We start from the raw sequence: 27,370 nt of genomic DNA, 5'->3' as shown, positions 1-27,370 counted from the left end.
CCATGTCTTTTTTTTTTCAAATGAGATCCTACTGTACTTCAAAACAAATCTTAACATAGCTGAGAATGATGAAAATATTGCCACCACAAATTATCACCTCTATAACCATCTCAAATGCTAGAAAAAAGGCCACAGAACGGACAATTAGAACACAAATTTTTTTAAATGAATCTATATGAAAAACATACCCCTGCCTAAAAAGGTGCAATTAAAGGGCAATATGTTCAAAGAAAATACGGGCCACAAATTGATAAACTTTTCTAAAAAAATCCCAGTAAAAATCCAATTTGTCTCAGGTCTTCTTAATATAATAATAATAATAATAATAATGAGGACTTTGTATAGCGCCTAATCTTTAGAAGCTCTAAGCGCTTTACAACATTAGACAACACCTGTAAGATAAAAAACATATATAATGAGTTGATAACAAAAACAAACACCATGAAATTAGTAAACATCAAAAGCATGCTGAGAATATTTAAGGTAGGAAACATTATTATGTCTTTAAGTTTGAAATAAGTGAGTTTTAGCACTCTTGAATGGGATCACTGTGTCTTTGTGTCTCTGCAATCAAGGGCAGACCAGAATGATTAATATGACAAAAACCTCAGCCAGTAAAATTACCCAGCACTGTTGTTATGCCTGCAAATGTTAGTAAAATAATCAATCAAGCTGCAAATAAAAAAACTAGCAGAGTTGGCTGGTGTACCACTATAAGACAAAAATATAAATACAAGTCTGATAGCAGGAAGTGGTCTTTGTGTTAGACAATAACAATTATAATATGTTTAAACGTACATCTGATCCATCATTTGACATGGATGTGCCAGACCTCAAAGATGATTCTGTGTGCGATAATCAGTATTATTCTTATAACGCATGAGAGCCAAATCAGTGTGGATGAATCGAACTTCAAGTTCAGGATACAAGCAGATATTTTTTACCTGCTGAATCATTTATTGCAGTAGAAGTAGAGTTGATTTGGTTAATAATGGTATTATGGCAATCTTCAACAGTGATATATACATGATTGACGGAAGAAATATTGAAATATGTCAGAATGACGTCGACGTTACCACAACGATATTAGGTCTAGCAAGATATTTAGATGATTATTCAAGATCAGCTGGTCCGTCAATGATGATTGTCAAAGATAATTTTGATCAACTTGACAACAGACTGTATAATATAAGACAACCAAGAAATAATGCCGGCACTACTGATGCTGATGTGGAAAATATGATTATTAACGTTAATCCAGAATTCAACTTTTGATTTGCAGCACGTCGATTAATGCTGAAAGATGGTCGCAGATGATTTTCATGTGCAATTCCATTGTCACATATCTTTGGATTTTGCATAAATGTCAGAAAGGTTATTTTTGGAGATAAGCATACAGCTGCACTTGTAAGAAAAGCTGATGATGATGATGTAATCTGGCACTCTATCAGTGATGCTGGTAAAATAATACTGACAAAACTTTCATTATGGATGCCAGTAATGACTCCATCAATCGACAAAGAACAAAGGTTGCTCTCTTTTATGAGTCAAGGTGGTAAATCAACATTATCATGGTTGATGATGACCACAGATAGTGTTCAAAGAAATATTAATGGTTTATTCACAAAGCATATAGCATCACAGCAAAGTGTTTGTGCACCAAGATATTTGTTGCTTTTCAAGATGGTACATGAATAAACTCACAAACACACAGTCCAATGATATTTGACAAACTTAGTGTTACTGAAGTTTCATTAAGGATAAAAGAGCATCAAGAACAAGCTGAGAACATAATACTGAACTTTGAGAATAATCATGTTGCACATGCATATCATCGTTTGATGACATTCATGTGACATGATCAAAATGTTGATTCTGGTCTGCAAATATCACAACTTGATTTTACAGTGCTGTATCCAATTTATTACTTTTCTCTGCAACATTTAGTCTTACTCATGCAATCTGTCGTTGATATACACTTCCAAGCTCGTGTGACAAGAGGAGCTATTGCTAAGTACAGAGCAATCGCTGTTATACTCTCAGACAAAACAATGCTACTTGAAGGTGTTGGTGGATGAATAAGAGTTATTGATGCTCCATTAGAAAACATGTAATTAAATCGCTTATGATATTTATAATGTCATATTATCATGTTAGTGTCAGTCTGAATCCTGGTCAAATTAAAAAGCTTCAATCAAATTCAGCAAAGAACTCTGGAATAAAAATATCACTAAAAAAAAGATCAGATCACAGGTGGTCAAAATAAACTATCATTGTCAGAACGTCAACTCAGGCATTTCAATGATGCCGAACAATCAAAAACAGGCATTAAATATTTCTGTGAGCGCCATTAAAGATTCAATTAAAACTGGCAGTATGTTTCCACTTCCTGAGGCTATACCAGCGGTTATAGCCACTGCAGCTCTGGCTGTTGCAAAAGCAGCTGCACTTGGTGCTGTTGGAACTGCTGCTGGAATGGCATTAAAGAAAGCAACAGGAAATGGAATAAAGACTTCTAAAACAATGGGAAATGGTCTAAGATTACCAGGAACCCCTCATTGGTATGGAAAAAGTCTGAGACTAACAGGAACACTTCGCTGATTCTTCCTATGTCAAATTTTGATCTACTTGATGCTGCTAAAAAATTAAATTACCAAAACGACCAAACTGTGTTGAAACCGGTATCATTAATCTTGATAAAAGTTCTAGTCCAGGTACTCATTGGGTTGTATACGCAACTGATCAATGTGGAATTGTTTATTTTTATTTGTATGGACTGACTCCACCAAAAGAATTTTTAAAATATATTAGCACGATAAACACTCCAGTCTAGTATTCAACATTACCAACACAGACAAGATCTGCTAATATGTGGACATGAAGTAATTGCTGTACTCGATGCTGTGTCAAAGTCCCTAATACTACCTCATAAAGTCATGCAAAAGTATACCACGTTGTCCAACATTTTAAAGAGATCTTATGGAAGATCTTCTTGCCTGAGTAAGACTCAGCATGGAGACTTATCTGAATATGTGACCCTTGATGAGGTCAAGGATGAACTCTCTAATCTTTGGAGTCTTGCAAATGTGGACCAAAATGAAGTCGTTGCTTTTCAGGATAAACAAGGATGATTAAAGACCAGTAATATCCTGTTGACAGATATTATTCTGCGGGTTCCAGATGTGATCAAAGATAACTTAGTGGTGTTTACTGTAAAATTAAAAAATCAGAGGAATCAGTTCTATCCAATCCTGGGAAAAATTGCTGGACGTATCAGAAGAATTGGGGATTTTATGTATGGCAATCTGAATATGAGTAAAAATACAATTATTAATGTGAGAGAACCAAAATCAGATGATGATGTGGTAACAAAAAGATGTAGACAGCAACAACAACATGATCAGAACTGAGATCAATGATTGTTTATTAACCGCAGGTGATACAATGACTTGTTCTCTCAGTATGACTAGTAATAAAATTACTGGTCTTGGAGAACAAGAATGAAGCGATGACGCTGCAACAAATAAATATGTTGATGATAGCAACATTCCGATGATGAACTCGTTAATGACAATCAATGACAGAATGACTGCATTTAGATCTGATTATACTACCCACGTAAATGCTTAGAAACACAAATAGAACCATTAATGAATTCTTTGGAAGTCCACCAGTCATCGACCTTAAGCTTTCTGACATAAAAAAATTTACCGACAGTTGCATCTGGATCAACATTATGGTCAATGTTTAATAAATTCATTAAACATTGTGCTGAGGTTACTCGGTTATACAGATTATCAGTACTTGGTACTACGACATTTATGATATCCACCACAATACCACGGCATTATCCAATTAATGATTTTACTGGATGTGTGTTAGTTATGTTGGATCAAAACAAGAGGGAACATTTGTGGTGGAACCTGAAGAAAAAGGTGACTCCATGTTGTATTATTGATGTCTTGAATTAGTCGCTAAACTACCACCTACTTAAAATATAATGAACACCCAATCAACATTCAACATTTTAGATACAATCAAGCAAATGAATCGCAAACCAAAGTAAAAATATCATTGACGAGTATACAGAAAAAGTAAAAAAATATCACAGACGTGTTGTTGTTGACATAATTGTGCATTTGGTGTCAACTGTTATCGCTGGAACAGGCATAGTGCTATCAACAATAACAATGACATCACCAGCAGTTATAACAATTTGTGTTTCAGCTGCAACAACAATTGCTGGTATTCTTAATATCTTCGCCCAAAAAAATATCTATGTGTGCAAATACAAAACTACATGTATACAATAAAGTTGCATGCAGCGACACTAGCAAACTCTAAATTATCTTCGTTGATATCATCAGGTCTTAGTGATGGAATAATATCTGATACTGAGTTCACAGAAATGAATAAGATTTATAATGAGGCAATGACTGTGTCAGAATCTATGTCCGATTTAAAAAATCGGGATTTAAAATCACGGGTTATAAATAATGTCAACAGTTAAAAAGTTACTACAGCAGATTGTTGTTAATACAACTCCATAGAAAACCATGATATCAGTAAGCTCAACTAATCCTGAATTTAGTGTTAACTTTCCAACTGCAATTCCAGCGAAAGAAATAGTGCTAGCACAATTACGAGTATATCATAGTTGGCCAAATATTAAATTCATTCGGTGGGTTGCCGGGAAATAATTCTCTGGCATTTTTGTACAAAAATCAACCCAATGGAACTCCCGATTGGCAAGCTGTTGGAATTCCCAGTTATCAAACTGAACAAATCAATGATGAATTCCAGCGCAGAATTAAGTCTATTATTGGAAGAGAACATACCCTGCTATCACTGTTCACAAACCAACATTATCAGCCGCGATAGAAATAAACTCTCTAGATTATGCTTTAGATATATATCAATCATCGATCCGAAGTGTGTTAGGATGGCCAGAGATACCACCCGTTTATCAAGGACTACCTGAACCAAAACGAGATGATTTCCTCACAGATAAGAAATATTTATGCAACTTCTAGAGTATAAAAAAACTCATACATGGAACATAGCTGATATAACTTATTATGTTACTAAGCTTGATGGCACAAGACATCCTAGGTTATTATACATTAAAGATTTACATTATATAGACGAGAAGAATAAATTTTTCATTGAGAAAAAAAAATCAAATCATTTTCTGACACCAATAGGTTTGAACATGAACAAGTAATAAAATACAAAATTTATTTTCCAGTGTCACACAGCAATACAACAATGATATAAACAACAGATCATTGAGTCAATACAACATCTAAACCAGGTTGCATCAGACCCCGAGTTGATCAACAAACCGATTGTTGTATTTGTGATTGACTAGGGTGATAATGTAACATATCAAATTCCTCCATACCCAAAAGGAAACACATCTAAACAGTTGTTTCTAAGACAATATGCAATCACAGAAAAACAATTACCAAATTTTATAGCACCAGGACTTAATAATAACAAATTAAAAAAAATAACTCAAAGACGTCATCAATGAAAACTTTCCAAAAATGTTAGCCGTATGGAGAAGAAAAAAACCACTGGCAGGTATTCTCAAACATAACAATGCTCCATACAGTGGAGGCCACCATATTTCACCAGGTATTGTTAATTGTAGAATAAAATTTAGTGTGGAAGTAGACAAAATACTTGGATTATCCATGACAAATGTGACCCTGTTTGATTACATCACACTGGAAATATGTTAAATAAAAATTCCAAAATAGGAATGTGACTGGTATTGATAAACCGTATTATGAACGAACATATCCTGTAACTGCAGTTATTTATGCAATATATCCGATAAATGATAAACCTAGTATTAATGACCTAAAACCAATGAAATTTTTGAAAAAAAATTGTGTAGCCGAGCGAATTATAGAACGTGGAAATAAACTAATGGATCTATGACATAAAAAATTAAATGATTGGGCAGAAACAGTTAAAGATACCAGAGTGTCTATCAAAGACATTGCTGAACGGGGACCCGAGTGGCATAGTGGTCTAAAGCGCTCTCCATTACGGATCACTGCCATCTCACCTCTGTCTGCGTGGGTTCGAGTCTAGGATTCAGCTAATGTGGATATGTGAGAAATCTTGCCAGTAGCTTCTCGTGGGTCGGTGGTTCTTCCCAGGGTTTTCCTGGGTTCTTCCTCCACCATTAATACTGGCCGCCATGCACAGCCTATTGTGTGCTGAAAAATGGCATTAAACCCCAAACAACAACAACATTGCTAAACTGGGAAAGAAATTAAAATTCCCAATAATAGTAAAAACAATAACCAGACAATATTTTGTACAAATCAAAATATAAATCAAAAGGAGCTCTGATAAATATTATTGATCATAATGAGCATGCATGGGCGGTGACAATATTTCCATGAGATCAAACAGTTAAATTTTATGAAGGAAATATTTTCAATTGTATTAATCAGAGTAGTAAAAATCATCCTGTATCTGTATGGTTCTTCCAAAACTCTGAAGATATGGTGATCTGATAATGCCTGATGAAAGTCTTTGTAAAAAAGAAAAAAGCAGATTTGATCAGTTTACAAGACCTAATGTAGATATTTATCAAACAGAGTCTCTTCACTTGAAAATAAAAGATCTTGCCTTAAAATATACCAGCGACTATGAATAGTTACTCTGTAATTGTTTTACTGTTCCAACTGTAGCAACTCATTTCGGCAGAGAGAAAAATTCGTGGAAGCGGACTCGGTTTGAATTTCTCAATGATATAATATCAAGTTGTGTCAAATATGGACATGGTGGAGTATGGAATACCAAATACGATTACAGAAATATGATATCATTTGATATAGCAGCATGTTATCTTGGAAGTTTTCTTGGAATGGGAGAATATTCAGAATATTTTAATAAATTTGGACATCCAACCCATGAAATGATTCGAGTTCTGTAAATGGCCCTCTACCAGATTTTGACTTTAACAGATTTTGCATGAATTACATCATTTAAGTTTGCTAAAAATCTTCATCCAATTTGTTACGTCTGGTTTGGTAAACATTTTTCAAAGAAAATGTGGGCACCAACTGTATGGTTACGATATATGCTTGCTTCAAGAATTTTATTATTATTAACAGTGTGTGAAATATTAATGTCGTATCGTCCACAAAAACAAGTTTGGTTACCAGAAGAAAGAAATTTTTTAGATCCACTTGAGGATCCAGGTATGATTTGACCAAGAAAAAAAACAAAAGATATTGGTAGAAAGATAACTGCAAAGTTTATGCAACGTTGGTTACATAATCATAAATGAAGCTGTTGCAGGTTAATTACTGAGGATGCTGAATTAGATTTTATCATTGCCAAGACAATAAATAAAAATATATGTTATCAGCCAAGAAGCAGCTTTCCTGTCAAAAGAACTAAATTTGGTACAATTGTGAGTTACAATGTTGGCGACTCACCACAGTATACTCATTTAATATCTGTGATGCTCTGGTATGTTTCAATAAATCTATTGTTGATGGTGAACATATTCCCTAAATTAGCCCTTAGAGTAGCGGTGGATTCATTTTATATTGATAAGAAACATGCAGATTTGTTAAAACAGCTAAATATCGGCAATGAATCACTATCGGGTGGATGGAGAATGAAAAAAGAACAACTACACGATTATGATGAAATAGCTGATGTCAAGTGTAGAATTAACCATTGTGAAAATATTCAAGAAACAGTATCATCATCACCATCGGTATATGATACTGTTGCCAGACAAAAAAAAGTTTATCTAAACGGACAAGGTGGATCAGGAAAGACAACACGTGTGATCAAATTATTTTGTCAGAGTTCTTCAAACTCTACTGATATGACTGTATTAACACCTACACAAAACTCACCAGGGAAATCAAAGAGCGAGGGGTAAAATCTAATACTTATCATAGCTTCTTTCGGTGGAAAGGTGATAAATGGTCTCCTGAACTGAAAAATATATTCCAAAGAGTATTATCTGGCATGAAATATGCACAGTTCCACTGGAGACATTAAAAATATTTCTTGATTGGTTGTTGACAAAAAATACTGCTGTAATAATGTGTGGCAATCATGGTCAACCACGACCTTTTGTTGAATTGTCTCCACATAAATGGCTAAAAAAGTTTGTAGATTATTATGAGGAAATAAATGATGATCATAGAGCACCTGATCCAGAATTAAGAGAGTTTAAGAAATTAATTAGACTACAACAAAATAAAATTCAGTGTGAAATAATGCGTGAAATAAGATCAGAAACTTCTATTAACAATTTTTGGAATTTATGGAGACCAGATGATTTGATAGTTGCAAGTAAAAAGATAGTTCGTGATACACTTCAACGACAATTATTTTTATTACAAATAAAGAAAAAATTTCAAATCTACCCATACCATTGTGTTATCGACCAGCAGATATGCGATGACAAAATACTGAAGTTGATATACCAGGATCATCAGAGAAACAAAATCTCGTATTAAATGATATTGTTTTAGTTCCTGTCAGTGTTGTTGAGAGCACATTAACGATAGACAAAACTCGGTGGATTCTAGGATATGCTATAATGATTCATTCGTCACAAGGATTAACTATTTCTGATACCGTTATTTGGAGTGTTCATGATTGTATCAAATGGTCAAATTTAGTTTATCTCGCAGTGTCTCAAGTCAGAAGATTATCTCAGCTGTGGAGGGTTATTACAGACTTCACAGAAACATTGTTAAAGCCATATAGGTATTTTGGTAATAGTAATAACGTTATTGATAATGATGTAGTAAGAAATGAATTAGTTATAAACAATGTGACACAAAAAATAAACGTGACTTTAATCTCAATGTTGAATTTATCATGACACTGAAAAAACAGCAAAATAATCACTGTGAGAGCTGTAACACAGTAATATTGTGGCAATATTCAAATAATAATCCAGGATAGTTTACCGTAGACAGAATTAATAGTAGTCTTGGTCACACATGCGAAAATGTGATGTTGACCTGTCTTGAATGTTGTTGTTGTTGTTGTTGTTGGGTTTAACGCCATTTTTCAGCACACAATAGGCTATACATGGCGGCCAGTATTAATGGTGGAGGAAGAACCCAGGAAAACCCCGGAAAGAACCACCGACCCTCGAGAAGCTACTGGCAAGCTTTCTCACATATCCACATTCGCCGAATCCGAGACTCGAACCTACGCAGACAGAGATGATCCGTTCACATACAAATCCATGTTAAGGAGCAGTTGAAACTAGTGTGTAGATTGCAGGTCTACCCGTGGATCTTACCACGCTGGAAATTTTATGTATTGTAATACTCCAAATAAGATCAGTCGCTCTTTTTTACCACCTTCAAATTCACCAGGTCCATATAAATATCTTACAGTCACATTACCAAGTAAAGGTTGTTTTGAAAAGTCATGTTATTGTATTAGTATATGATTTTTGTGATTGCATTGATGGGTTTCATAGAAATTGCACAAGTAATTTCATTATTTAACGCAGCTATCACACTTGCTAGTCTTACAACCGATTTACGAGATCTCTTGTCTTTCTGAATATTTTCTTTGCATACTGATATCCAAACAATCTCTCAGCAAGTGTTTGATTAAATCGTTCAACAATTGCCTGATCGCGATGAATTGCGGTATGTTCTCGTCTGATTTTTATGTTACGTTTTTTCATCAGAGATGATACTGCACCAAGAAATTCCTTGCCAGGATCAACCTGTAGAACTGTGGCCAACGCAAGGGTCCTTGCTGACAAATTTGTTCAAAAGCAGATACAACTTCAGCTGCTGTTTCAGTTGATAGTGGTTCTGCTTCTTTATATCTACTCGCAACGTCCATGACAGTCAATGCATATTTGTATGTACGTGATTGATGTCTACCAATTTTAATGGTATTGTGTGGTAAAAACAAAATATCTATTTAATGAAATTCATTAGGAGCGCTGACATCAAAATGTGCATACTGAACTGTTTTAGGTGGTGGTAAATAAATTTGCCATATTGCCTAATGTGCTAACCAATTTGCAGCAACAGAACGTGTGACATTTGCTGCATCAGCAAGTTTACATTTCACTGCTCTACACCTCCAATATCCCCTTGGGCTATAATAAATCGACTCCATTATAATAACAATAATAATATGTTCATTAATTACTGGCCCCTAATACTTTCATCGCAGATCTTACTAGGAAACTAGCAAGTTTTTCTCTGATTTATTTTTTATGGAATTTAACTTCATATCTGCAATATGTCATTGTTGTAAATCCTTATTTCTATATGCTACATCATGAACATGACATGCTTGATCAGTCACATTTACTGGATACTCTCCATGTCTTGGTTGTTCTTGTTTGTCAAGTCTGATATCAAGTCGAGTTCCAGGATCAAAATAATTACATCCAGGAAGATGTTTTTCTCCTGGGTATTTAGCACATGGAACTGGTAATTTTCCTAATGAAGTGGCAATATCACCACTTGTCTTCATACAAGATAAAATATATTTATATCTTTTTGTACCACATTTCACACACTTGCCTGTAAGTGTATACTTTTTATTTCTGGTTATTATTGTTGTTAATCCACTTGTGGGGGTGGATGCTCTGCACTGAACACACTATAAATTCATATTATTTATTATATTTGTACAACACGGATGTCATTGATTTTTCAGCAACACGAAAACAAGAACCAGTAAAACATATTCAGCATTACCAAATTCCATGAGAATGATAATAATAGGTCCATCCGGATCAGGTAAAACACAATTACTGCTTAATTTGATAATGAGATGGCTCTAGTGGGATAAGTTATATTTAGTGGCACCATCCATAGATGATCAGCGATGCTACAACGTGCTTAAAGATTTTAATGAAAATGCAAAATTGTTGGGTGAGGATGGTAATGATATTATTAATTTTATCACCGATATTGATGAAGCCCCATCTGTGGATGACCTCGATGGATTTATTAATGATCTCGTAGTATATGATGATGTAATGCTGGACACACAATCAAATCCAGCTTGGATATTTTCTTGAGGCAGATACAAAAACACAGACATGATTTATGTTACTCAGTGATATACACAAATACCTAAAGTGATCAGTGATAACTGTAATATTTTAGTTGTGTTTAATGGAGTTGATACACATACTCTGCAAAATATTCATCAGACTTGTTGTTCAGGAGATATGGAGATGATTAAGTTCACAAGCACAAGCTATCCCACATGGATTTATAACAATAAATTTACACAATCCTTGGTTGTGATATCGTATAGGTTTTGATAAAATCTTTGGATAAAACGACAGCAGCAGGAAGGGTGAGACCAAAATTGAGTGTCCGAAAGGTAAACAAAACATATACAAATTTAGAAAAACATGAACGATAAAAATGAAGTAACAAAATGAGCTAACCCAATTGGAGAACTCTCAGTTTTGGCAGTGTATCCCCCATAGGTGTAAAATTGAGGGTACAAAACAAACCTTGGTGTCAGAACTGGGGGTCAAATAAAAAATGTTGGGGGGTCAAAAATGTACTGAAAATTTTTCACATGACTCGTACTTTTTTAGCTTGAAATATGATATTGCAACTTGCACAACATACTCTCTCTCTCTCTCTCTAAACATACAAATAAATCAGCATGCACAATTAACAAACAAATGCATTGTCCATTCAAAGAATAATTTTATTAGTTCTTTTTTCTTTTGAAGTTGTACTTTAAACAGTCTCCTTATAATCAATATGAAGCAATATTATAGCCCAACACAGTACATACAAGCCAATACAAAAAGCCAAATAAATCTTTTTAACAAAATGGCAGTCAAATTACTGCCTTTCATAAAATGTGTACTATCACCGGTTTCATTGTACTTCATCCTAGATCATATTTATCCAATTATCAAGGAGGATAATGATTCATCTTCTTTCTAATAAGTTAAACTTGAACTTTAAGATCTATCTTTTATTGCAGCAAAGTTAAAAACCAACAAAATCTGCAATGACCCGCTGACTTTGTAATCCAAATAACGCATTTGTCTCTGCAAGTTTACTGATTTCTTTGTTGTGAAAGAACGTCTTGGGTTATAATGTGTTCTCCAGATTATTGTGGCGAACGAGGGCAGATTCTTTAAAATTCTAAAACCCTGTCAAGAAAGGATTATTCACTTTTGCAGTCTTCACAATCACGCGATCGTAAGTCACACTGGTAATCTTAATGTATGAATACCGTATTCCAGTCAAGGACATTATTTTCTCCATTTTTCATTAAAGTTAGATCCACAATTACTCTTTTGTGTTCCGCTTCTTTCACTTTCTTCGCTAATGATTTTTAGTGCACATCGTTTTAATCTGGAGATCACTTTCTAGTGCAACAAGCATTGAGACTGAACTCAATGGAAATCATGTGAGAGCTCATGAGATTAGGGGAAGCTACTCCGTCATAACATTGCCTATGCTAGTCTGGTTCATTGTTTCAAATGTTCCCTGCATTGCCCTCTGCTACAAGAATAGAGGAGCGCAAGGCAAGGAAAAAACAAAGCGGGGAACCAGTCAATGTCTATGCTCGAAGTATATACGATGCCATCCATCATCCAATGGATTGGGTATTAAATAAATCCTGATCACATTATGAAAATCCTTTGCATCAAAAAAACATACGGCAACAAAATGTGTGTGTCAAATTTCTCCATCGTGCATCCCTGATGCACAAATGTGCATAAAGGGAAACACTGCAGTTTTGGTTAGAGGCTTCGGTTTGATGTTATTGTCCTTGTATTTTCATTTTTTTTGTATAAAGTTTTTTTTTCATAAATGAACTTTAAAGCAAGTGGTCTGTTCACCCTCCTGCTGCTGCTCTTGAAATGAGATCATGGTGTCATTTTGTGTCCAGATATGAGAAGCAAATGGTTCCAGGTAGCAAGGTCCTAATATGCAAAGACTTGATTTTAACAGTGGGAATGAAGAGAATATGTGCATCAGATGAATAGTGTAAGTTTCCGGACGAGTTGTGCACATTGTTAAAGCCATATAGGTATTTTGGATTGATTTCAATTCATGAAGTCCTTCAAAGTGAGTCAGCAGAAACTAAGTTGAAAGCCAAAGTTGTAAAACAAACAAGGTCTACAACTCTTTAAAATCCTGCCTGAAAACAGTGAAAATCAAATTTGACCTAGGCCTTCTTAATGCAGAAGATACAAGAAACCTTATTGAAAGTCAGTAGTCTGTAATGTAAATACACTAGTTCTAGATGAACTATTTTACTAATGCAACATGAAATAATTATATCACTGAAAACAGACAAGTACACAGATAACATATACTCACACAAAAACACCTACTGATCAAATACATTTAAATGTCAAGAGTAACGACAGCAATGAAAGATCAGCGTAAACAGCACACAACTATAATATAGTCTTTTATGTCAAATAAACAAACACAGGTATATATTACTAAGACCTTTTCTTTTTGATTCATCATTATAACTTTCTTCAGAGATAAAACTGGTTATCTATTTTTGACAATTTTTGTCCAGATCAATCCACAGTGATAATGTAAATGGATAACAAGACTACCAGTATATACACGTTTAACATTTAAATTTAGTGGAACATTTGAATACCTAATACAAACTCCTGCATGATATCTTTAGTGTAAAAACTATTGTTTCCAAATTCAGTTTCCTCACTAGATTCATGGAAACTATTCTGATGAATATTTTGTGATTTACAATATACTATGGCAAGTGCAGTTTTACCTATGTACATATACAACATGATGTCGTTTATGGTATCAGATCCAGTTCCTGTAGGGCCATCTGCAAAAATAAACAAAGATCTGAAGCCTTCAGAGAAAATCCATCAAAACAGAAGCCAAAACTGTTCTTTAGGGACAAACAGTTATAAATGTAAGCTTATAAAGTGCTATATAATTGAAATTTTTCAGTCTGGTATAGAAATAATAGAAAGAAAAATCTGAATGTTTTATGATCCAAACTTCACAACACAGTTACAGACTGTCAAAGATTTGGACTTTGATGCTTAAAACATGGGGTCAGTATAATTACTGGTCATTTTATAGTAAATCCTGTCTTGAGAGACCACTGCTTTGAGAGATCACCTGTGTTGAGACCAAATTCTCAATGCACATATTTATTAATAATATAGTGTTACAACATGAGAGATCACCTATCTTGAGAGACCATGATTTGTTGGCAGATGGGGTAGTCTTTTAAGACAAGTTCTACAATGTAATTTCAAGCAAACAGCACTGACCCTGATCTGCCTGATTAATGACACTTGCAGCTGTGTGTTGTCCATAAACTGTAAAGTTCCAGGGTCAATACTGACAAAGTGAAAAGTGATATCAGGAATAGATACCTATAAAAGATATGTCTCAACTTTACTGAATAAGATGCAAAACCCTCAGATGTTTTCTTTCCACTTAAACTAGATTTGTGTCTATAAAACATATGTAGCTACTACTGCTGCAAAAAAATGATTGCAAATCCAAAATGTCAAATAACACTAAGTAAAACTCATTTCAGTGACACAAAACTCTGACAAGTTATGAGCATACATATGGATATACAAAGACATATCAAATAGCATTTACTTAGGCCAAACATTTTAAAAAAAAAAATGTCCAAGTCCATAACATACAAAATAATATAAAGAATCCAAAATATTCATTTAAATTGTATACAAAATCAAAGCAATGTACACATGTATATCAACAGTCCTACGGAATTTCATTATCTTGGTCAAACAGATTCTGAGTAATTAACTAAGTAACTAAGATTTGAACTAAATTTGGTTAAAAAATGTGTTGATCAGTGTAACTGCAATGCAAAGCTGACTGTATAAAAATAAAATGAGACAGTATTACACTAAACTGATTGAGCTGAAACAATATTCACAAAAAGCCTCATGTAATTGTAAATAAAAACAACCTGAAATTTGCAAAGAAACTGAGCATAAAAAATGAAACATACATAATGCACATCTAAATGACAATAAACCGTGTGAAAAATTTACATTTTTTGGGTGGTGTGAGTCCTTGTCACAAAAGAGGATAATCAAAATGGATTAGTACCAGATCTGCAACATGGAATATATTGATAAAACTGTATACAAAGCAGTGTACTGGCAAAATTTCTATAGTTCCTGGTTGAAAAACCAATGTCACAAATCACTTCTCTTCCCCACACATAATAATGCTTTTGGAAATGGGTTTAAATTGTACAAACAGCTTATTATTGCTTTATTTCATGGATAATCCATACACAGGTGAACATAAGACATAATTCAATGTATACAATTTGTAATTATTACACTAAAATTTTAATGCTTGGCAGGTATGATTTTTTAATATTTATTATTTGACTTACCATGATGTAAATATTTGCCCCTCAACCCCCAAATCTAAAGCTTTTTCACTTATCTTGAAGTGAGAGGAAATTACTCTTGAACAAAAGTTATTATATAAAATATTTTTCTTTGAATAACATTGGCCATGATCTTTGACCACAAATAAAACTGATTTCTTCCCAAAATTAAGTTCAATCCCATAACCAACTTAGGCCAATGAACATATTCTGGAACAAAAATTAATATGCTAACACCATCTCTTTTCATTCAATCACAGTGATCATGACTTTTGACTTTTTGACCCAATAATCAATGACTGTTTTCCAAATCTAAAGTATAAGCCATCCAAAAACTTTAATGAAGGTACATGGGTATGAACTGACATCTTTGTGCTTAAAGTGTTTTTCATTTATCAAACAGTGATTGGACCTTTGACCGACTGACCCCAAAATCGACACAAATCTTTCTTATCAAAAATGCATGCAAAGTTTGGTAATGATTTTTATCATAGGTCTTGAGTTATTTTCTGGAGACTGTTTTCTTTCTTGAAGTCATTTGACCCTGACTTTCAATCTTTTAATCCCAAAATAACAGGTGTTATCTGTCTCAAATGCATACCATCTACAAAGTTTAGTCAAGCAATGTGGTACAGAACTTATGTACTGTTTTGTGAAATTTATTTTCTTTCTTGCAGTAACTGTAACTTGAACATTAACCTATAAGCTCCAAAATGAATAGTTGTCTTCTTTATCTCAAGTGTGAGTCATCCAAAAGTTTGATCAAAGTAAGTGATAAGAATGTAGATGTATAAATAGGGTTTAACAGCACATCAACACAATCCTGGATATACAGTGCCAAGCAAATTTTGGTATCTTCAAAAATTCATAGAGAGCTCAAGACATTGTTAAATCAGTTTTCTTATTAGCATAACATCAACCACAACCGCTGGACCCCAAATTTAAAGGGTGTCTTTCCTATCTTAAAATACAAACTACTTACAAAGTTTGGTCAATGTCTCTGGTATACAATTTAAGTTATTGTGTGGAAAGATTTTGTTTTTTCACTTCCTGACCTTGATCTTTGCCCCTGAGAGCCTGAAATCACTTGGTTTTTTCCTTGTCCCCAGTGCAAACTACTTACAGTGATTGGCAATGGTAGATGTGGAAACCTCAAGTTATTGTGCAGATTAAGCAAAATAAGGTACAGACACAGATGGACATCATAACAAGATTTGCTCCACATATTTTCCACATTTGCCAAGAAGCTGAACCACTATCACATAGATTGCCTGAGAAAACTGATGAGGATAAGATGGCAGGACAAGACCCCAAACACTTTAGTTCTCATGTGGGCAGGCATTCCAAACATCCACACTCTGCTGATGAAATCACTAATGAGATGGGCAGCCATGTTAACAAGATGTTAGAAGACAGACTACAAATAAAATCCTCTATTTTCCAATAATCAGACATCCAAATCTGTGTTGATACTGATGGGCAGTTTCTGTATATGATGTCACCTGTTCATTAAAATGTGCAATTGTTCGGCATGACATCTTTCTGGAACATATCTGCGTACAGTTCAGGAACTTACATGTATTTGGTAATAGCCATACCTAGTGCAAAAAAGGATTTGATTCTGAAATATTATGTACATTTTACCAAAAGAACCCTTGAACTGATGGAAACTCAACAGCCACAAGAAATACTGGTGTGTGTATAAAAAGTGTCTGCAAATATTTGCGTGTTTTAATGAATAGCTGAGATCAGCTTAAAGCTTCAGTCATTATTACAGTTGTGGGGTTGATTTATCAGCCTAGATTTTTTACATTGAGCTGAAGGGAAAGTGATCTCAGGGTAGTCAAAAGGAATATTTCCAAGATTCATTCAAGTCATCCTTAAAACATGTCAACACTGACCCTGAGTCTTGAGAAGATATCACAGGATTGCTCCACCTGGTGCAGTCTGTCTGATCCATACCTGAACTACAATTGTTAACAGAGGAGAATTGCAGGGACAGTGGAAAAGTGTGAGCAGCATAAATTTCAGAACTGCAGCAGATCCTTAATAGATCTGGCAACTTGAAGTGGCATCTTCTGTCCTGTGTGCCACAAACAGCTCAGAGCACAAATTGGCTTGATCAGCCATCACAGACTCACAGAAGACAAACCAGTTAGTGATGTCATGGTCATCTTTGAACTTGAAAGAAGAATAACAATATGCTCAACATTATGGTGGATTATAGCGGGCATATAAAAACTTCTTAAAAACCAAAATACAGATGGTACACAATTCAAATCAAGACATATATGCATGCTTTTAAGCAAGCCTATCAAAATTCACATCCCTCATTTAGCTGGTTTCTCTGTTATTAAATGTCATATTCCTCATTTAGATGGCTTCTGTTATTGTGCCAAACAAATAATGGAATGGGAGAGTAGACACAAACATGGACAGCAACAAAAACAAAATCTCTCTCTTGCTTCTGCAGCAACAGCATTAAAGAAAACTAGTTTAAAAAAATATATCTTTGTCTTGAGCTAAACTATTTCAATCTCTTTTTCTAGTATCTCAAACAGACAGATGAGTAAAAATTACCTGATTGATTCATAAGGTATGAACTCTCTTTTGAGAAGTATAGTTGACGTGAACTGCAATAAAAAAAGAAAACTAGTTTATATGACTGCCACTTTTTCAGATAAATGAAACAAAAGTCAATGTGACAAACTAAAGTTTTGCTTTAATGTTACTCTAAGTACACACAATAAATTGCATGGTAATGGAAAATTTTTATTTATGTTTTATTTCTAACTTTTGTTATCAAAGATACATACAGTATATTGCTTGCATTTGTCATTGGCAAACAGTGCTAAGATGGCTAAAATTAGCTCAGGATGCTTTAGTGCTAAATGCTGACCTTTGACCTCTTGTTTTGGACATATGACATTAATACTAAGATCAATGGTGTTACAAACTTTCATAGGGTTCCAGATCATTCAAATCTGGAAGTTTTCAATATAATGAAATCAATGAAATAAGACACACAACCAAAACACTCTATGGATATGTTCCTCAACCAGTACAGGCATTTCAAAGGTGTAAAAACATTATGTATTAATTTTACATATTTGCTTTTTAGTAATAAAAAAGCCAGGTCAATTAAGCAATTATGTGTTTATTTTACATATTTGCCTTTTTGTAATGAAAAGAACAGGTCAATCAAACTTTAGGAACTAAGCTAGCTGATTCTTTTATTTGCTTATTCTGTGCAGTATTTATATATTTGTAAAGATCGTAAATTTTGTCCAACCTCAGTTTCATAATGCTGATGTGCTAAGAAATGATTGGAGAAAGTATCAGTGTAGTATCTAGCAATAGTATTTGCAAACCCTCCTATTTGTTTGCACACCGCTACAAATTTTAACAGCAAAAAGCATTATGGTTACAAACAATGCATAAAACTTAGTCATTTCATTCATCAATTTATAATTTCAAAACCTGACTGTTGCCAGGGGGTCCCAAACACTGTCAAGTTGTTGGTGTTTTGAATCAAGCAGGATCTTCTTTAGTAAAACAGTGGCCATATTTGCATGGGTGAGTCTATATTTTCAAGCAATAAATGTGATGTCGGTCATGTCTTTGATAATCTCAACAATTCTGAACATTCTGGAGTTATGTCTCTTTGAACACATGTTCTGTTTGTTCAATTATTTTAGAAATATTAAAACTGGAACTGCAAATACTGGATGCAGATAACAGTTTTTTAATGAAATGGACTCTTGTACAAAAACAGAAAAGGACAGTGAGCACTCTGTCTCCTTGTTTACTTCAAGAGCTTCGTTTGGCCAGCTTCAACAAGCTGGGGAACTGTTTTGGTAATTTTGTAGAATTTTCTACCTTCAATAAGCATTGTCTGCTCCAAAATGTACGTGATCTTGTGTATCAGTGTGCAGTGCAAGAGCAGATATCCTAAAAATTCAAACAGCCAGTTTCAGATGTAAAAGAGTAACTTATTTTTCAGACAACTTTAAATCTGCAAATGTTAAACATGCCTCCATCTTGGTGTTGTATTGTAACCATTTGTACTGTAACAGTCAAGATTTCTGGAACTTTGCATCAAAATTTGGTTTTTTCTTTAGGGGCTCACCTAACCTGACATCTGACATCATTTTAGAATTGTTGTCCTCTCTTTTGCCATTCATTCTGCTATTCACCATGCACATTAAAGCCGCTTTCATAATTTTTCATCTTGCTATGCAGGACCAACATTCATCCATCCACAAACAAGAGTAAAGGGCATCGTTGCATTAACCCCTCTAAATACACAGTTTTCTGTTATAAATACATAGTGGGATTTCCATTCATTCTTGCATATTAACCTACATCTGCATATTTTTAATGGACTGAGGTATTCTGATCAAGTAAGTGTCCTTACTTTCAAATTTTGTTTAGATTCTTATTTATTCAGTTTATTTTAACAGCTAAATTAAAAGTCTACCCTGTGCACAGTGAATTTCTATATGCACAAGTTAGAACTACTCAATATAAGCTTTTGTGCATCACTGCATTCCAAGCACATATTTGTAACACGTTTGCATCATTTGCTGACTCGCACACTGTCTACATCTCTGCAGTGTATTTACAAACACATGTGGCATGAAGGACTTGTATAATGTCTATAAAACAGACCTGCGGTAATTGTTCAATTACAGAGTTTTCTAAAGTCCTCAAGGCAAGATGTTTTGTTTTTTGCTTTAAGGCAACTGAGTGTTTAAACAACTGGAAATACACAGCAACCAAACAAATGCATGCAATAAATATGGGCAGGACATGTCCAATGTCTGACATATCATATTCACAAAACATTCATCTAACAATATTGAGCCTATCTGTCTGATATATCTGGCAGATATGATGATTTTAGGAACCCTGATATATTATTATGATTTCAGTTACCATATACAATGAAAACTATGGTATTAAAATAGTCTTTAAGTCCTGGGTGGAGGTTGTATTCAAGTGTAGCTGTACTTGTCAATGAAGATCCTGATATACTGGCATATTTTGCAATGTAAGATGCAAGAAAACACTACATAATTAAAAGTCACAAGTAAAGACATTATTCAACTGTTCTTTTGGTAGCTCTTCATGTTTTTTAAATTTCATTTGCTTTTCCCCTCCCAAAAATGTGAGCAAATAAACTTACCTGTGATTAGAAACTGTCTGATTCATACTCTTTCTGTCAGGTACTAAGTATGGACCTGGAATTAGTGTTGCAAATGAAAATAACTATAATCAAGTAGAAAAGACAGTGACAATTTAGGACCACCTGTTCTTTTCTTTTAAAAAGATGTGAACAAACTACTTAACTCTAAGACAACAAAGAAATATAACAGATCAAATATGGAGGTTTATGTTTAATTTGGCTCTTCAAATTGTGAAAACTCCATAGTCATTGTTCTTATAAAATTCTTCAATTATGGCATGTCAGCATAAAAGCGGCTACGTAGTGCCAAACCAACATTGGATAGTCAGTTTGTTCTACCCTAGCATCACACATAGCAGTAATTAATACAGTTAGAAATTTTCGAACATGTCAATTTACTTTAAATTAAGTGCTAAATTTCATGAATTCCATTAAATTCAATTATGCTGAGCCATCAAAAAAAAAACCCAAAAACAAATCTGACCTTTAACATTAAACAAACCATACTATTGGGATAGTCAAAATGTATGCATGACTAAGCATATGGGGTTATTCATATTGCCTGTAATATTACTAGAGGTAAGATATCGTAAAAGACAGCCATGTACACGTGACTAATCCACCTGGCAAGGGTTAGAGAGTGATGACACAATTACGTTTAAGAGCTTAATTTTGTTAATTATTCAAGAATTATATACTTACTTGTTAGTGCAAGGTAAAGGGATAATTCATCCTGATTTATGGAAAATATATTTTTAGTGAATATTTGCATTCTGGAGGCTCTTTAATATTTGTATGAGCATTGACATACAATTTATACTTGTTATAATGCCCCATAAGCATCCCTTTCTCCAGCACTTTCTTAGCCTTCCTAGGTCCAGTGAATATCAATTCCAAGTGTACTTGAAATTTCCCATTGCTTGTGAACATCTGAAGCTTCCCAGTCCATGAATACCAGTTAAATCCATTTTTGCAATTATAATTTACTATCCAATTATAAGAATGGTTAAATTCTGACACCATGTAACATTTGCTGGTGGAGTCCTTGCTGAATCTCAAATAAGAATACCTGACACAAGCATGCTGCTTCCATCTCTTTATTCTCACCACTGAAAAAAAACTGCATTTTGAACAGCAATTGTTGATCAAGTGTATACAGTATATGAATATATAGTTTATTTCAAATACATGAAAACATTTCAATGATACTACACCCCTGACCCAATGAGATTCAATTCACTCCTTAGTGAGGTTATGTCATACAAATGGAAGCTAGAGAAGGCAGACTGGGTATGCCAGTCATCTTGTGCCACTACGTCCAACATGACATATTACATTCCAGGACAGGCTAATGTAAATCACTCATATATTTCATTAGTGTACCTGATCCTGTGAGAGTTCAGAGTACATTTATTTAATAACCCGCTTTCGCCAAGTGGTAAAAACTTGTGGGGTTATATTTTGCATTCCTGCCTTCAACAGTATGAACAGTTGATGTGGATACTGTCTGCCTGTCTTAAGTAATATATGAGGGTACATACAGGGTCCTGTATCTTTGATTCTCTTGACAGTTCAATCAGGGAGAGGGAATGAATAGTTATTGTTGGTTGACTAGTGTCAGCAAGCTGTTCTTAGGAAGGAACCAGGTTGTGTCACTAGAATCACTTAACCATCTGAACAGCCATGTATGCTGAACTGCACGGATATTGTATATAGCTCATTCAATCTGCATGTTGAGGTTGGCATTATAATAAATTGCAAGTCATGTGTAATAGCTACTTCAGTTGGGGGGATGGGGATTCAAATGAGTTTGGCCATGTCAAAACCAAAGAGAGATTCCAGTTAGTAATAATGTGAGTGAGCATGAATTTTAAATGTGTCTGAGATCATTGAACAGTTTTGCTTGTTTGTGACAGTGTTAACTGCTTGCCTTCAAAAAGAAAAAGAAAGAAGTCTGCCAATGGGAAAAAGGTGCTGAAAGTAGTGCGACTTCATCGATTAGACACTAGTCATTGACAACACTTGATTTCTCCTTGTATATCCTGAAAGTAGAAGATCTTCTGTTGTGATCCTCTTTGGGACAGAATCACCAAACTCATTTGCAATTAGGACATCTCTTAAAGGAGCCAGTAGTGATGGAGGAGTTTCTTTGGACATGGACTTATTAGTAACAATCTCTACTGCTTGAGCGGAGTGAAGGTTACTATGACTCGTCTGGGTAAATTTATCGATAAATCATGCAGATCATTAACCCAGGGTGTTTCATCTTAGTGGGACAATCAGAGCTATTGTAGTCTGTGCCCCTCATTTCTTAACTGCTTTCATAATCAGAACTTATCAAAGGAAGGTGCCCACATTACCTCTCAGCTGATGAAGAGTATGTACTGCCCATGCTCCTGAGATCATGGAAAGCATCAAACGGCCTGAAAGGGAACAGAATTGTTGCAAGGCTCTTGGAGAAAAAATTCTGTATGAAGCACTTGTCCTCCCGTAATAATGAGTCAGCCAGGAATGTGGCAGAATCAAATATTACCTGACACTGGGTGTACACATTAAGGTATTCCCCTACCATGAGGCTAAGTTCTGAACCAAAATCCAAACTTAATGAATGTTTTTGTGGTGTGTCATGCAGGAATGTTGCCATTTCTACAGTGGACATCTTAAAATCTTGGTGAAGGTCTAAGGGTTTAGACTATGGTTATTTGACTCTATATATGGACATATATGTCAAGACTTATAACATATTTGTCACATCTCTATCGTAGGTCTCAACTGCCTTTGGATATCATAACCAGAAATTTTCTGAAGTGGAAGCCCTTTTGAAGTGATTTTCATCGTATCTACACCACCTTTTAAAAGCAGAAAAACTAGATTTTCTTGTGTAAAACCATCCCTCTTCATGGGATCACTTGGGAGTTCCTTCATGAAGGTGGGACAATGAAAGTGGATGGTTCAGACAACAAAATCCAGCAACATACAGAAAGAGTTTGGATCACCCATTCTTTTGCAAGTAGTCTGGTGCCTCAGGTGGGTTCCAGATGCACACCTGCAAGCAGTAACAAGACCTCAGTAAGGCACTCCTAAGCTGTACTGGTTTTCAGTAAGTTGTAATCAAATGTCATGTAAGATTTTTTTCAAGCTGGAAAACATGCATTTGAAAGTCCAGAAGTGTGATTCAAGCCCGATGAAGTGACTGTAAACATTGTGTTCAAGTTAAAAGTTTGTCAAGCTTACTTGAACCTTAATTACCTATAGTACAGTTTCACAAACTGCAATTCCAACCACTAAGGAGCTCAATGGCTTATTGATATCTCTCAACTTGATGTAATGCATCACAAAAAATTAAATTTCATGTGGGCAAATAGTAATAGTAAATTTCTGTACTAAGGAAAATCAAAGCCAAAGATAAAGTGCTGGGTACTCTTACGTAGGGATATAGGGCCTCCATAATGCTATTTCAGTACATTTGTATGACTTTATATTTTTATTGTAAAAGAAATGGTCAACCGTTTCACCTGTCAATTATATATTTTTGAATCCTTTTGTATTGGGATATTAATGTTACCCCTATGAATATTTTTAAAATTATTATATTAAGTTCAATTTGATCAATATTATTATTTAATACAAATTGTTGAGATTGTTGGTTATAATTATATGTACATTCTGTTATTTTAATGCATTTATTGACTAGGATGAGAATATGTAAATTCTATTATGCTGATTTGTTTATTGATATTTTAAGACTAAAATTAATCCTCTATTTTTCTCATTCAGATTTTATGTTGTTTATATACTTAGATAAATAATTTCCTCACATACAAGTAGCTAGTATAAGAAGCCATTATTTCAACAGGGATTTCATCTGTTATCAGACGACTTTCTATATACTACCAGTACATTATACTATTGCAACCAATTCAAGGTCTCAGTCTAAGGATTGCCAAAGTTTTGAAACAGGAAGAAATTCTCTAAATATAAGTGTGCTTGTGCTGGGAAATTAAACCGGGGTGAGCACTGAGCATGTTACAATACATATGTATGTAGGTATGTATGTGTGTGTGTGTGTATATATATATATATATATATATATATATATATATATATATATATATATATATACTATTATTTAAGGTGGGTCGTGGGCAGTTTTGTCGTCCTCAGACGGTTTCGTGGGCAGATAAAAGTTCGTGGGCAGATTTCCATCTGCCCACGAAGCACGTCGTCCTTTTCTGCACTCTTGCCACAAATATCAATAAAATAAATGCATATTTATGCTGCTGAATGTTAAATATTCGATAAATATTCATCTGCAAAATAAATAATTGCCTTTTTACCTATTTATTTCCATTTTTTCATTAATGAATTGAATTGAATAGCACAACTTGAGTTACCTCCCATTATGTACTAGTATATATTGCACCTTAAAAATAGATTGACCCGGAAGTAGTATGTTTCAAATTTACTGCCCATGATGACAGGGGGTCGTTACAAAGAAAATCAAGGGATGGGGTTCTAACCTGTAACAATATAATATGTTAATAGTGTTACAGGTTAGAACCCAAATCTGTTGATTTTCTTTGTAACGAGCCACTATGCCCGTGATTATTATTGTGAGAGATCAAAACTGCCCGGGAACCAGGATGTGGAGTGAATAATCTGCCAATGTCGCCAACAAGCACCATACATATATACTATTTATTTTGATCTCTAAGAAGTTTTCAATAATGCTAATTAGTAACATTATAATGAGTGAGCTGTTATATGTCTTTCGAAATACCTCTATTCACTATTGCTTGTCTTGAGCCCAAACTAAGAGGATTGTGGCTGTCATTAGAAATACAAGTGATACCATTTATTTAAATCCAGGCTTAGTAAGTTCATAACTTCACTTAAGTTCATATTATATGCTGCTGCATTTTCTTCTCTCAGTCTACCATTAACAACGACAACAAAAGAAAAATGGTGTTTACTCAGAATTTGTTCCTATATTTATCAAAACATTTGTTTTGGAACAGATATTTTGTTGGAAAAGCTGAAAGAATAAAATTGGGGGAAAATCATGATGGTATAATAATACAATTGTTTACTTATAATAAAAGAATACTGGATTTAGTGTACAACATCCTTGCAATAATTAAATGGCATTGTGAATATGCAGAACCCCAATTCTTTAATGTACATGTACTGTTTAAGGTACAAAACTGTTTTGCATACTTCATAACTTATTTCTCTAATAGTACAAATAATAGGAGACAGAAGACATTTAGAAAGAATTAATTTGTCAAAATAAGTTAAATATCAAGATTAGTTTAATGGACGTTTGAAAATTTACTATTAAAGTAAAATTGCCTATTTTTGAGAGAAACATCCTAATAGTAATACACGTAATTTTATTTAAATTAGCAGTAATGTAGAGGATGCTGATTTATGTATGAAATATACCATAAACGTGTGTTTCATGTTCATTACTCCAAAGTAAAATACCAAAGAACCACCTCAGAAAATCAGTAATGACATATTCACGTAAAACACAAAACACAATTCTAAAAAGGTGATGGAGATGCAGTTATCAGCTGTGAGTCACATAGCTAACACATGTTGAGTAGCAGACTGGATGATTGGTATGGAACGAATTGTATTTGCCTTGTCAGAATAGTTGGTAAAGATTTTAAGAGGACTTCCTGGTTGGAAAAAAGTGAATTGGAGAAATGTATTATTTTTTTCATCGTATGTGTCCTTGTTTCACTTCATTAATAATAATGATATGACTTTTGACAAATCTTTTTGTCCGAGTGACTCAATGCTGATAAGTGTAAAAAAATGTCGAGGCTGCGACAGATGTGTCCTCTGTAGAAATGGGTGTTTATTAAACTAGGTCAAAATTAGGTAGTGTAAAAATAGGAAGTGGAACAATACACAATATGGAAAACGCTCGCTGTGGAAGACATTGGGCGGACATACAGACACATCAAGATGTATTTAATAAGATTCATACACATATTATATACTGTTGTATAGCTCTCCTTGTATGCTTCAGATTTATACTATAAACATTGAAGTGTGTGATACCGAGACAAACGGCAATGGAAGATGCACGTATCAAGGTTATGAAGATTGTTAAATTCACAAGCGATACAGAGTCAAATATACCAAAACTTTCATATTGCATTTTCTTACATTTCTACTATCACAGATCGATTTAGACTGATGCGAAACCTATCAATTTATATCAAATTTGTCAAAATCGGGGTTTATTTACTATTGTTATGAGTTATTCACCTGTATGGAAAACGATCGTATAGGAAGACATTAGGCGAAATGACAGACAAAGGAAGATATACTTAATAAGATACATACAGATACTATTTACAGTTGTACGGCTTTAATTATATGCTTTAGATATATAGCAATAGCATCGAAATATGTAGCACGATCGCAAAACGGCAATGGTAGATTCACGTAGCAAGGATATGCAGATCGGTAAAGTCGCACCCGATATTCAGTAAAAAGAACAAAACCTTCTATTTTGCATTTTCACACATGTCTATTGGCACAGATCGATTTAGTATGATTAGAAACATATCAATTAAAATCAAATTTGTCATCTGATATCAAATGTGTCAAAACCGTTGTTTTTGCGATTGTTATGACTTATTCGCCCATATGAAAAACTTTCGTATAGGTCGGATCTAGGCGCACGGACAGACAAATAAAGACGTGCTTATTAAGATATATACACACATTTTATAATATTGTATAGTT

The 27,370-nt window shown here is 34.2% G+C and overlaps 1 protein-coding gene across 2 annotated transcripts in view; it reads right to left on the bottom strand.

Moving 5' to 3' along the window:
- Positions 1-27,370, bottom strand: part of LOC149780968 (solute carrier family 49 member 4 homolog) — a 136,367-nt gene that overhangs the window by 29,208 nt on the left and 79,789 nt on the right. For both annotated transcript variants that reach the window (XM_089938083.1, XM_089938081.1), the window contains exons 7-9: positions 20,606-20,660; positions 17,998-18,050; positions 13,789-13,848 (exon numbers count right to left, since the gene is read on the bottom strand). In XM_089938083.1, the coding sequence (XP_089794209.1) occupies positions 13,789-13,848; positions 17,998-18,050; positions 20,606-20,660 (168 nt within the window). The remainder of the gene's footprint in view (positions 1-13,788; positions 13,849-17,997; positions 18,051-20,605; positions 20,661-27,370) is intronic.

This window comes from Sinohyriopsis cumingii, chromosome 16 (assembly GCF_028554795.1).
Source record: "Sinohyriopsis cumingii isolate HCF-2022 chromosome 16, ASM2855479v2, whole genome shotgun sequence".
Classification (NCBI taxonomy): domain Eukaryota; kingdom Metazoa; phylum Mollusca; class Bivalvia; order Unionida; family Unionidae; genus Sinohyriopsis; species Sinohyriopsis cumingii.
Note: the sequence above shows the minus strand (reverse complement) of the source record. Positions and strands in the feature narration are given on the sequence as shown.